Genomic DNA, 14,745 nt, shown 5'->3' on the forward strand with positions numbered 1-14,745 from the left:
AAATTAAAAACATCGGGGAAAATTGTTTTATCAACCTTCAACATTTTACATTTTAATTCGAGGTAAATAATTTTCCGTACTTAATTAAATATTTAATATCTTACACATTGATTTGGTCACTAATGATTAATTAGTAACTAAATGAAAATTTTATAACGAATGGTAGTTATTTATGGAAATTTCCTGTGGAAGTTATGAAATTATCAAACTATTATTAAGTGATAGTAAATTATGGATATTGTCTACATACATAATGAAATATATTATAATTATCATTGATTGTGATAATAATAATCAGTTATGCAGAGTTAATAATGAACAAAATCGGTGTTGATCAAATTCGAAGCCAAATTCACACTTCCGTTCATAATGAAAATGTAGCGACATTGCATAACGTAAAGATTAAAATTTTCAGACTTTTCATTGTCATTTAGAGGGCGGGAACATGCATACAGAAGGGGGGAAACCCCTCGGAGTTAGTCCGTAGCTTCGCCTGGGCATTCAGCCCATTGTCTGGATTCAAGGTAATTTAAGTGTCACTTGTAATTGGGGAACATCCTAGTGATCCTGGTTATAAAGACCATCCAGTATCTCCACGGAGAGACGCTTGATACTTCCAGATGCGTACCGGAATTACCAAAACCCGGCAAATCTGGTCCATCAGTGCCAGTTGCAAGTAATTTTGTCTGAGATGGGTTGCATGAATGTTCACCAGTGACTTTGACTAGTACTACGGGAGATCATAGCCCCCCCCCCCCTTATGGATTAACTCGAGTGGAGTAGAACTCGTACTCGCAGTAGATTCAGCCCGGCTGGGGAGAGCAGGTGAGCAAGATGCCAAAACTGCTCGGATATCAGCACTGCAAGGCTCGTAGAGATTAGATAGGTCTCTTTCATATATAAGGGACCAGGAGGCCTAGTAATAGGACGAAATAGGTAATGTTAAAGTAAGGGTCATGACCGCCGTCGCCATGTAAAACAATAAATGGGTTCATTGTATGTGTTATTTGGAGCAGGGTTGTGTGCGAAACGTGGAAATAAAAAAGTTAAGAAACGTCTAAGATGCGATATTGTGCGAGAATGATAAAAAAAAACTTGGATAGAAAAGTTTAGGAATGAGGTGATATTAAGAGCAGTAGAACTACAAGCTCTATGAAGGTTTATAAGAAAAAGGTGAGATAGGATGACAGGGCACATTTTGAGACATGAAGGCTACCTAGAGGAACATTAGAAACAGAAACAGAAGCGAAGAAGGGAAACCTAGATTTGATTACTGTTCTCAAACAGTTAGGGGTGTGGGAAACACGAAAATTGATTCAGAATAGGGAGGATTGAAGGTGCGTGTCCAGTGATGACGATGATAATAGTGTTGATAATGGTGATGAAGATGATGATGATGATGATATCTTTTACTGTTTGGATTTGTATATTCCTGTTAGTATACTTAAGTATGTTTCGTGGATATTCAACGGTCCGACTAAAATGCAGGGCATGCATTATGTGTCAAATCAGGGTCATGTCAATAGAGGGATTTCTCGGCATATTCCTATTAGAATCTCCACATATGAATCATTCCATCATCTGTCTTAATGGGAGGGGGTGCGATTAGTGAAACATCAAATATCTCAGAGAAACTTATCAACTGGTATAATTCGAGTGACTATCTCCCAAAGTGGAATGAGGCAAGCGTTGTACGACCTTTGTGTCTTACCGGACAGCCTCGTGAGGCTGTGTGGCTAGCCTCGTGGAGACCCTAAGTAACCTCTCGCCCCTCTCCCAAATTCTAGTCGGGTTTCGCTGAGACATCGTGAAATTTTCATGAGGATTCAAAAGCTTTTCTATTTCAAGACGCTACAATTCTTTCAGAGTGACGATCTTTGTGCGATTGTGCATTCGCCGTAGTTTGTACTATTGTGCTGTGAAGTATCGACTTGTTTGTCGTGGTTAGGATGAGAGTTTCGAGAGAGGCTTAAGTCGTTTTCCGATTCAATTCCATCGACTGTTCGCTTGGAATCGCGTCGACAGCATATAAACGGTCGTTCTCGGATGCTCCTCTTCGCCACCATCACCCTATCGACCGTCGTATCCGTCGTTCGACGCGGCATCGTCTTTCCTAATGCCCCTTCTATCATCCGATATTAGCAATGAGCATATTATGAGGGCGCAATTGCGATAAAAGCGAACACACGTGTTCGCGCGCGCGGAGGACTTGCGCGATACTTCTCGGAGTTGTCATTCGCCGAGTCCGAGAACCGCTACCGACTCTCGCCCGTCTGAAAACGATTCGCGCGGGCGAGTCTTCGGATCAAGTGCGGTGATTGCAGTCCTATCGCTACTGTTGATAGTAACGCTTGTAATTGTGATATACGTAACACATAGGACGTGGCGCGGGTCCGACGCTATTGAGAAAAAGCGCGAGTGCAATAAAGTACAAGTGGCTCTGAAGCTTTCACCAACACTTTGGTATGCTGTCGCCAATGTTTATGCTAATCGCAGCAGTGTTTGTCGCGATCCTTCACGCAAATGGTAGGTTTCTAACTACCTTAGAAAACTTTTCACTTATTCAAGATACCTACCTGATAGAAACTCTTTTCGAGTCAAAATAATTCTTGTTTAGTATACATACGATATACTTTACGACAAATATTTCTGTAATAACTTACAGCATGCATATTTTGTTTTCGTATTGTACACGCTAATCCTCCTGTTAGAGTATCTTAACTAATCAGGCTAATAAACTTTATTAGAATTATTCGCTGTACGATAATAATATGAAGGGAAAATAATACTTAGTAATTTTCAAGCGATAAAATAAGCGATTAGGTATGAAATGAAACATCTACGTCAAATAATATTAATTATATGTCGATGATAAATATATATGTAACTATATAATTTTTAATTTTTAATTGTAATTTAATTGGTGATACAGCGTTTAATTTTAAATACGTACCTAAGTACTATTTCAGTTTGTTAAAATTGAAAAATTAGTCTTATGAAAAGGGGGTCGTCTTAATTATGAGGCCCCCTTAAGAAATCACCGAAATAATATAACTGTAGTTTAAGGACAAAAAACTTTTTTAAAATTGTCTTCTGCATATTTTTGTAAAAAATTAAGCAATATCTTATTTTAACATCATCCTTCTGGTGTATTTCTTATGCCTTTATCAAATGAACTAGTAATAAGTTAGCAGAAGCCTTTTACTGGATTATAGGTACTATAATAAGAAGTCATTTTTATATTTTAATTGTCTGATATAAGAACAATTTTTTTTTGTGGAAAATTAGCTTCATTGTAAATACTTAAATTGACGTAAATTCGTGCTCCTTTTAACTGCTTGGAAACCCAGTAAGTTATAAATAAACAATTACAGTTAACAGCTATGAAGCGAGATACTTACAGAAGTAGATTCGTAGTTTCTAGCGATTTACTCTAATTTCCCTATAACCATAACTTTTGTGACAAATTTATGAAGGTAATAAACACAAAATCGCCCTATTAGAGAGCGATCATGGCGTTGGCATTATGATACGTTAATCTGTAATTTGTTCAATCAAACTATTACGTACAAATAATACTAGGATCATCACGCTTTGAATACGTAATCTTTGTTCATTAATTCATTTTAGGAATCACTTAATTGTTAAATAATGTTAATAAATAATAATAAACAATTTTATTCCGTTCGTACTTTTGTCATTAAAAGCTTCTAAAATCCACTTCAAAGGATGAGGTTGGACCAGGACGAGGACCATTCTTAAGTATTAACTTACAGGTACATATCGTCACATTTTTGGAACTCGTTCGCATTCGGCCATTTTGGTTTTGTAAATGATTAATTGGATATTTAGTTATACTAAGAACTAATAAGTTCAACATAACAGTTTAACACGTTAGGTATGCTGCTTCCTTAAATAATATGGAATCCTGTTCGCTACAAATAAGCTGCAGATACATTAAACCCGATGAAGTGTCTTATCCTAACTAATAATATAAACGAGAATGTGAGTTTTGTTTGTTTCACGCATTAATTTCTCAGCCGATCATAACGAAGTTTTGTTTACACATTGCCAGGGGTACAGAAAAAGACATAGAGAATATCTCTCGATAAAGAAGGACAATATTTACTGCCATTCGACGCAAACTGTATGTTTAACCTAGACTATTAGACATTCTAGTTTTATCCTTATGATCCTACTTAGGACTATTTACCAAACTATTGCATTTTCGATGATCTTTGATACTTATCTAGGACATCAACGCAAGCAAAGCTACGGAGAAAAGCTTGTTAGCCAATAAAAAGGAAACACGTTAAGAATGTATAAATCAAGGTAGCGATGGGAGGTAAATAATTTATTTGTTAATTTTTAAACCGTGTCCGACGTTTCGCATAGGTTTGTAGACTTTTCCAACGATAGGTTTAGGCGTTAATATTGTGTATAAAATAAACCATTGCATCCATTACAAGTTAAGGGATGATTCGGATGTCAAGAAAAATAAGTTTAGAATACTCTAGTTTTTCCCCCATATTAATTACTGTTAGCTCGAAACTGTTAGCACCATTGCTTCTAGTGGTTTAAATTCACAATGTGTGAACAATTTGTTTAATCAGTTTCTTTGTGTTAAAAATTGTTTGAAAAATTAAATTTAAAGGAATTGTTTGTAAATAGTTATGCAACATATCGTACACTTCAGCATAAGAAATTGCTGATACTAACTTTCATTTACGCAATACTACTTTGCTCTGTGCCGACAGCACTCATAATTACTTTTATATATAATATTTGAAGTCAATTTATTGTGTTTACCTGTTTTATTTTTTAATAGCCTTCGACATGCGCACTTTTTTTATGAGAAAAAAACTTATAACGAACTCTGTATATTTAGCAATAGATTATTTGACTTAATATCATGCAGGTCAGCAGTTGTTACATGCACAGAAACAATTTAATCTTTGAATAAGTTTTAAGAATAATCAGAATTTAGAACGATCGTATAAATTTCATTGTAATCAACACTCTGCGTAGGTACCTAATTAGGTCATTTAATTAAAACTTTCTATCGAGTGGTATAGTTGTTAACGCTCAACGAACTTTAATACAAGTTCGTTGTGTAATAACAGTTTTCTTTCTTGAATAAAACAAAAGTTCTTAAACATTCACGACATCTAACTTTCAGAAGGTCCATGAATAATTTAAAGACATTGTATAGTGAGTGTCGATATTTACCAAGTTTGACTCTAGGCAATTTCATTGAAAATGAGGTAACATTTAATGGTTGTATGAGATTTAAGTCAGTGCTGTTCAATTATTAACGTCAAAATTTCCCGTAAGTATATTCGAAAATGGGAGGCCTAAAATATACAAATTCAGAAACTTTTAATCAAAATCATTTGACATTGAAGCAGCTTACTATTTTAATGCATTAACCCTTCTTGCTACACTAACTTTAAATATATATGCATTAGAACTATAAAGTACATTAGAACCTTGATAACTTGAACCTCGATAACGTAATAACCTCCATAAATTCATAAACTTTTGTGTTTCCTTTCCCTCGGAGTTCAAAACCTCTAATACTTAAAATAAAAACCCTCTATAACTTAAACGAATAATTTGGGCATCGCACCTCAGTAAGCAGTGAAAAGTGGTTTGAATCGGGAGAAAGTCATCTATGTAAAAGACGAAGAATTGCTGAATTTCCTAATTTAGAAAAATGCTTGTTACTTACATGGTTTAGACAGTGTAGATATAAAAACATTAGTGTTAATGGATCTATACTAAAGTAAAAAGCTGAAGAGTTTTCTAAGTCACTGGAAATCCATAATTTTAAAGCTTAAACTTAAACCCATAGTAAGTAAAAACCTCAATAACTCAAATTACTTTACGTTTCCCTTGGTCTTTATCTTATCGAGGTTCTACTCTATATTCACCATAAGAATCATATTGTTTTCCTTCATTTCCGATATCAAATTCACATTTACAAATTTATAAATTTCAAATTCAAGTCGTATTATATAGACGACAAAAAATAGAGAGTGAGACGTTAGCGCCATTTTTGTTATTTAATTAATTTTATTTACGAATTATAACACGACTTAGACCATAATTAGCGTGTTATTAATACCTAGAGAAATAATATTAATTGTAGAGAGAATAGCAATATAACGGTATCAAATAATACCTAATAAATTGTTGTTTCACCACGTAGGTACCTACGTTACTTCTGTTATTCCAGTAGAAACAATATTTTCTTTATAAAAGAAATAACTAATCAATCTTAGCTTACCGGTCAGTTCGTTCCTTAACACTCCAGCCGGAAACGCTGAATTTCCCTGGTAATTCATCCATTTGATAGATTATCTGAAATAATAGAAATCTTCGTGTAGAAACTTGTGAAATTTTCAAAAAAGAAAATACATAATATAAAAATACTACCCCAAACCTCGCAAATAACCGCCTATAAAAAATGGGGGCATTTTGCAACAGAAAAAGAAACAGATCCTACTGTTTGTAGATGATGAGGGAAAATCTGTATTTCGAAGTTCTTCTTTTTCAATGTCATATAATACCTAAAACCTGAGCAAGTTCCTTAGTCTGCTCAAAACCTGTAGCGACATATTGACTAACAAATTGTGAACCGTCCCAAAATGAATTCTTTCAGTATCTTAGTGGATAATGCACCAATAGTAAACAGCCGCTGATTCGATCGTCAGATACCTATAATTAAAATATTTCGATCAAATTTTGATTATGTGAAAAGACCCGAGCTACCGCTAATTTACAATCTTAAACCGAGATATTATTAAACAATGTGAACACTTTTTAGCGATGCTGACAAAACATAAAAGAAACGAGACACTTACGAAAAGTTTTAGTAACAAAAGATTTTTTGGGTTACATAAGAAAAGTCAATTTTAATATGTGTTAAATGTCGAACTTCATTAAACGGCACGTATGCTTTTGAGAATGCGCGTATTCAAATACAAAGCGAAGTTTTGAAGCGACAAGGGCCATTATCGACATTTTAGAGCATCTAAACAGCGAGAAAAGTGCCCGACATAAATTAGCTAAGATAGTTAAATTAATGGTATGCCGTTAAAAGAGCGGAGTGCACAGCCGAGGAGCAAGTGCACCAAGCAGACCGTTCGCATTCGCGTTCGACGAAAATTATTGTCGGTTAGGGTAGTTGATAGTGGGGTCTGCGAAATTTATCTTAGTACACGCGAAACGGACCTATGTTTATATGTATGTCTATCGTTTATGTATACATAGGATGTTTCCGTGTACATGTACGTAGTAATACGAAACAAACGCTTTCTAAACACAATTCTACATCAAAAAATAATAAGAAGTAGAAAAAAAAATTGCGAACGTAGACATGCGATCCTATATATGTGTAGGTAAGTAGTCTATATCAAAGTTAATCTTCTTACAATTGTGTTTTGACGTCGGGGTTTGAGGTATGTAGTGTGTTTTGTTTGAAGTATTAATGAAATTCTTGTCAAAATTGCGAAAAAGTTTCCAATAATTAATTGAAAAGAAGATAAATAATCAATTTTGTTTACGTACCTACGCTGCAACTACAACTTTCAATTACTATAAAAGTAATCATAATTTTCTAGAACTCTAAAAAGTATTTGTTTGTCATAAAAACAAACGGAGTTGAAGATTAAAAATAATACAAAGTTCACTCTTGAATGTCACAGATTGGAAGTTAAGAGTAAATAGTAAATACTTTGAAAACGAAATAGCACGGTGATTTTTTTTCAATTATTTTTTATATCTGACATCCTTTTGTTTTATTTAGGACACAATTTCTTTGACTCATCAACACGATCCCTGATTTAGGTACGTCCTATCGGGTAAGTACCTACACCACTGCTACATCTGTGGTCGGAATTGTATAGTACTGAGGCGCTCGGGGTATTGTTAAAATGACCACTGTGGACTTCTGCCGATATTATCTACTTGGTTCATAGTTTCAGTGCTTATTGATGACAGATTAACAATAAAAAAGAAACTTAATAATTAACTACAACTACATATAGCAAGAGATATAAAAGTATGGCTATAACTAATATAAAATAGAAGACGATATAGTAAAAGAAGTCGCTGATTTTCGTTATCAAATGTTTATATTAGACTGGGGCTAGTCAAAGCTTATTTTGGTTTATTTAAGTATCGATGAAGTTAAGAAATTTCCATTCGAAGCTAATTCCCTTGACAAAAGGAGCGGATATTTATACATATATATGTAGAGAAATGAATTAATACAATGAATGGGTAGATTACAAATGACGATGAGCTTGTTCCCTTTGTTGCATACGGCTACTTTACGTACTACGGAGATAATATGTAAATTATGACAGATTAAAAAGTCCAATGCTACACTTCGTTACGGTAGTTAACACATCCTGAACATGCAAACAGTAATTAAAATCAGTACGCTCTGTTACGTCATTAGTTCACTCCATCTTACGTTATTCAAACGTTTAATTAATTGGAAGAAATTAGGCGTCTGAATTGTTCGATTAAACAGTTTAATTTTGTCTGTACTACCGAGAATGACGATTTGAAACAGTTTTGTTCGCTTAACAGATTTAGAACGTTCCATTGTATTTACCTAGTTTGGGATGATAGCTACGTCTGAGATACTTTGAATTTTTGCAGCGTTAATTCATGTATTGGTGAATTAATTTTTGAACTGATTTTACCCAATATAGATGACCCCAAATTAAAGAGGAAGAATTGTCGCTGCGCCGGCTCTTGCTGGGATTTAAATAAACTGGAAGCGGTATTGACAAAACGGTATTGTATGAAAATTAATAAAAGTAAACCAAAATACTGGTATGAAAGGGAAAAAAAGTAGGAAAAGAGCGAAATAAAGTTAGGAAACGAAAGATTACAAGAAGTGGTTGAGTTTAAGTATCTAGGATGTCAGATAGTCAGGACAGAAGGAGTAGTAGGGATATAAAGCAGAGGATAGCGCAGGGTCGAGTCGCCTTCAACAGAAACACGTTACTTCTTTGTTCGCAAATTATTAATTTAGAAATTCGAGAAAGATTGTTAAAGGTGATGTATAGAGCGCGGTGCTGTACGGGTGCGAAACATCGACGTTGGGCGCGGCGGAAAGGAAAAGGTTAGAAGCGTTCGAAATGTGGTGTTACAGGCGAATGATTAGGATGCCGTCGATAGAGAAGGTTAGAAATGAAGAGGTATTAGAAAGAATAGCAGAACAGAGGACTCTATGAAAGTCAATAAAAAGTAGGCGAGATAGGTTGGTAGGACACCTTCTCAGACATGAAGGTCTAGTTATAGACACATTAGAGGCAGAAATAGGAGTTAGGAGGGGTAGAGGTAGACCTAGATTAAATTACTGTTCACAAATAGTTAAGGATATAGGTTGTTCTAGTTTTAGGAAAATGCGAAGTTTAGCTCAGTATACTGGAGGTACGTGTCCAACAACTCTTAGGACTGACGACCTTATGGTGATGATGAGATAACCTCATATTAATGAGGGAAAACTGTTGCTGCTGTCATCTGCTTGGAGGTTACTGATGTGTAAAACCGGGTTCGATTCCCGGCAACGGAATAACAGCATCAACAATTTTTTCTCATTAATTTGAGGTTATTTGTAGAGAGAAAGATCAATTCAAAAATTAATTCTGTGATAGATAAGTCTATGTTTTAATCTGTTAAATAAGATTTGGGGTTTCAAAAACATCTTTAATTAATTTTAATATTTGACATTAAACTCACCGCTGGAAATCTACTTAACAATGCACTCTTCGTTGGTACAACTAAAAAGCGCATCATCTGCTACAAAAATACACGAACCACGGAATTATTTTAGGATTTTTGTAATAAATAACTTCTTTTTTGACAAAACTACAGTTGTAAACCGTACTTGGAATTCCACTTTGATACCTGTGATTCCGTATATATCTTGAAATTTATAATGGTTTTCGGAAGTTGTTGGTTTTATGAAACCAATAAGTGCCCGTTCATATTTCACTTTAACTGCCTTTATTTCTGTTTTCTCCCCCAATGTTCTCGTACAATCCGGAAAGGGTGGTATGGCAAGGTATTGAGAGCCGAGCTTGCCTTTAAATTCAAAAATTTTCAACTTTCTTCTCAATTACGATAATTGCCATAAGTAAATCACCTTCTTCGATGGGGATTAGTTGCCGGTCGAGTTCCCGCAGCAAACACGTCACGAGCAGCACCCTCCTAACCGGGAACTTGGCGGGTAGTCTTGGAAGTTTACTAAACCGCAAAGATATATATTATATTTAAGTGAAACCTTGCGGGATGTCCCGAAGCTGCATGTGCAACTCGCGCCGGAATTAGGTACTAATTTACACTGGAAGAAGGGAATAGTTTAAGTGTAAGTAGGTAAACCTTGATAATAAATTAACTTTAACCAGTGACAAATTGTCATCAACAAAATATGGATTTTATCTTCTTTACACAGTTTTTATGGATGTCTCATATTAATCAATATTTTTCATGAAATTCGATGCTTGATACGTAAAAAACAAAAGCAATCAATCCGAAGCCGGCCCTGGGCGTGAAGTGGGTACTTATTTACACTAGAAGAAGGGAATAGTTTCTAAGTGTAAGTAGGTATATTTCAGTTTCTAAACCTTGATAATAAATTTACTTTAACCAGTGACAAATTTCCATCAACAAAATATGGATTTTTTCTACTTGCACATTTGTTTTACGGATTTCTCATATTAATCAATACTTTTCATGAAATTCGATGCCTGATACGTAAAAAATAAATCCAATCAGTTCGAAGCCCGGCCCTGGGCGTGAATTAACAACCTAGGAGTATACCTCTGCACATACTTGAGATAAGACTCAGAAGCTACAACGACGAAGAAAATAAACAATACCTGTTGTCTGTCAGCTAAAGTAAACATCAACAAAACCAATACTACACATGATGTTTAATGCAGTAACTACTTCTTTAAGGTACGCCACCCTGACACATAGGAGGACCCGTGTCAAGGATTTCAACTTAGTGGTGATATGGTTCGGGAGTCGACGCTCATGATCCGTAATTCTAGGCGGTACCTTACGATTACTGTAACATTTGATCGTTGCTTTAACAACGACACACTGACCTACTGTCAACACCTTCGATTGACTGAATTCGTCAAGTTTACAACGGCAAAAAAGCAAAGGTTGCTACTTATTTCACAAACACCCTCTATTTTAAGTAAATATGGATGGATATGCGAAGATGGAGTCAATTGGAGGTGCGTGTCCACCCAGCCTTTGGGCTGGACACCTTATGATGATGATGATGATGATGATGATGAACAATATTTTAGACAGGTAAAAAACCTGCCGATTTTATATTCACGTGGTAAGAAGTTTGTAAACGATTGAAACTCGTGATTAAACTAATGCACACCCCCATTGTGGTAACCGCTCACACGTATACATCCACAGGTACAGGAACGCTGGCGGCACTTATTTACATTGCTTTTGCACATTAATATTTCCTCCATTAGATCGCTATCTCATGCAACTACACCTGAGAACATTAATAAATAGAAGATCTCGTGATAGGAGTGGTAGTGCGCTCTGCAAGGACACAATTAATCTAAATTATAACGTGTTGCTTTCTATTTGTACCTTCGCTCCCCCTTTACAACGTGTGTCGTTCGTAGGGGTACGTACGAGTTGGTAACATTCGGACCTTTTGGAAATCTAAATAAAATAAAGCCAAAAGTCGACAATAAACAATGATTAATAATATATATACGTTTAATAAATTGCGAACTTTTTATATTGGACGGAGTTAGGTTATACGCCTTTAGGTGGCGCCCTATCGTCTAAAAACATTTAAAAGTTAAACCCGTATTTATCTAACCACTAAGGTATAAAGAAGAGATATAGACCAAGAAAAGTGAACCCACTTTAATATTTAACTTTTTGGCTAAAACTTAATGTAAGGACAAGTGAAGACATAGCCGGCTTTCGACAAGATTAACTTTTCCCAATAAAATCTAGGAGTTTCGAGTTCCACTCCATCATCAAACCTTTTGAGTGGAACATGTGCCTGTCGGGTGAAGATTAGAGGATGAAAGGGTGTCTTTAGCTGTCGCGTATCCGTTAAAGAAGGCATCGGTTCAGGTTAAAATATTATACAACTTTAAGTTTTAGTTCCAATCGGAATATATTACCCTCATTGTCATTGTTCGGTTCGTTAAATCCAGGCAATTACCTCAATTTTGTTTGAGACTGGCTCTAGTCCTTAGGGGCTACTTTAAATTCGGTCCGTGTAGCCCTTCCGGAACGGAACTTCACCTAATGATTTAGACAGATAGAGCGGCAAAATGACAGGTTTAAATAACTGCAGCTAAGGAAGCAAGCCATTGAAATTAACCGAGTGTTTCAACCCGGATAACTTTAAATGTCATTCAAAACAGCACTTTGTCGAATACAGAAGGGAAGAAAAGATAATCTTTATACTCTTGGATTCTAAACAATGTTTTCGTCTTTCTTAGCCAATTAAATTCGTCTAAGATAGTTGGTAGTGAAAAACAAGATGTCGTAACTAATGGAATAGGCGTTGTAGAGCTACAGAATCCCCAAACAATATCTATATATTTAAATTACTAAAACATTACCAGATGCTACAGAAACACAGGTCATATCTGAAATATTTTCCTAATAGTTGTGAACTTCTGACCCTTTAACTGGCTTTTAATAATATGTGGACAACCAAAAATCATAAAGCGCAAGATCCGGGCTATAGGGAGGATCATTCAGTAACGTGAGCTCGGAATAGGTAGTTCAAAAACTCTCGACCGATTCTTGCCCGATATGCTGAAGCAATGTCGAGATGGATATGCCAAGTATGTACTTGGTCTTAATTCTATCATACTCAGTCAAATATAAAAAAGTTTCTGCATTTCGTGTATTGCGAGACTTGTGAAGGTACTAACACACGTGTTAACTAGAAACATTTCATAATGCATTACAATAAATGCATTGGTTGCCTTACACAGAATAACTTAGAAAGTAATTATGATTATATTTAGCATCCTGTTTTAGAGTCATGATAAAAAAAAGTTCTGCTTAAATGAAAAATGTCACGAAAAAACAATGGGGGGCAAACAAAAAAGAAAATTATGACTCCCACTGTCAGGATAAATATACACCTTCATTTTATTGGGTTTGTCATTTCCAGAAACGGCAAAAAAAAACTTTGAAGAGCGCCTGACGTTAGAATTAATTGAACGGATAAATTTACTCGAACATCATATTTTCATTACGTCAAACAAAACATCCTACGGGGATTTTTAAAATGCCTCGTTCTGTCTCCATTTAAATTTTCTTAATCGAAATGTTAAACACCACAAACAGGTACTAACCGCTTTTTATACAGAGTCTTTTTGAAATAAATGCAACGCTTGCAGGAAGTGATAGACCTCTACAAAAAAAAGACAGTTATGTAAGCATTAGCTGATCCAAAAGTTCACCGTTTTCGAGAAAGCCGTATTTGAAAGTACATGAAAACGCCCAAGCCGGCCCTGTTAATCACTCAGAGAAATGCGGTAATGCAACACCGCATTTAATCAGCTTGCAATTAGCATCAGTGCTGTATTACTTTTGTATTTTTTACTCATATATTTTTTGTTTAATAAGCCAATTCAGTAATACAACATAAGTCATTAAGTAGGTCAGTATGTCATTGAATAAAATAATTCGAAGTGGTTTGTATTCTGTCGAAACTGCCAGTAGCGGATCGCGATTTCGATCTTTTTGGATTTCATCAGCGCGTCGCAGACAGCTCCGACAGAACACAGACCAACTTTTACCTGCTGTCTTAACAGCGCGTTTTAGAAAACACCACAAATGGCGCGGTAAACGCCATCTGTAGTACAATGCTACATTATTATTTGTGGTGTTTTCAAAAACGCGCTGTTAAGACAGCAGGTAAAAGTTGTTCTGTGTTCTGTCGGAGCTGTCTGTGATGCGCTGATGATATTTTATTCGATTATGGTAACGTGCCTATCACGTTGAGGTTAGCTACGCCGGGATTCGTTTCAGCAAGTAAATATCCATATATTTAAATGGACCTTGTTAGAGTATATGTAATCCTAAAATGTAGCATCGTACTACAGATGGCATTTACCGCGCCATTTGTATGTCATTGTTCAACAGTTACGACGGGATTTCTTATGTGTTGATGTATAATTTAAATAATTCTACATACTGTCAGCAATGGAAAAAATGTTATTAATTCATTTTTATCGAATGGACGTCTAAACATGAGAAGTATCGATGCAGTTGCAGAGTAATTATCGCAATACGACACGGGCAGGACCGGCTTCGGGTTGTAAATTGTTGTGATTTCCCCTTTACCAAGCTGCTGTGCTCACTATGCGATTCCCTATTGACTCCAAACTTCTTCACCTACTTTGTTTAATAAATACTGACGATCGTTATACATTAATGAAGTTAAAAGTAAAAAGCACAACGATTTCCGTTGAACAAAAGAGAACATAAAATAATAAATTAGAGGAAATGAAAATATTTTGAATCGAAAGCTTTAATTAATGAAAGTAATCGCTAATGCCTATTACTGATGATGTATAATGATTGATATCGTTTTTGTTTTTTTTTTTTTTCTAAGATAAATTGTTGCTGAAAATGACACTATAATTTTGAAATTTCACGTTCGCCATTATCAGTTCGTTACTTCACGTCCGTTAAATT

General features: G+C 35.3%; 1 protein-coding gene across 1 annotated transcript in view; it reads left to right on the forward strand.

The window, feature by feature from the left end:
* The first annotated feature begins 2,317 nt into the window (after positions 1 to 2,317).
* Positions 2,318 to 14,745, forward strand: part of LOC108740607 (neurotrimin-like) — an 80,421-nt gene continuing 67,993 nt past the window's right edge. Inside the window, exon 1 of the mRNA XM_025977507.1 lies at positions 2,318 to 2,526. Within this exon, the coding sequence (XP_025833292.1) occupies positions 2,466 to 2,526 (61 nt within the window). The 5' untranslated portion in view covers positions 2,318 to 2,465. The remainder of the gene's footprint in view (positions 2,527 to 14,745) is intronic.

This window comes from Agrilus planipennis, unplaced genomic scaffold (genome assembly GCF_000699045.2).
Source record: "Agrilus planipennis isolate EAB-ADULT unplaced genomic scaffold, Apla_2.0 scaffold201, whole genome shotgun sequence".
NCBI lineage: Eukaryota > Metazoa > Arthropoda > Insecta > Coleoptera > Buprestidae > Agrilus > Agrilus planipennis.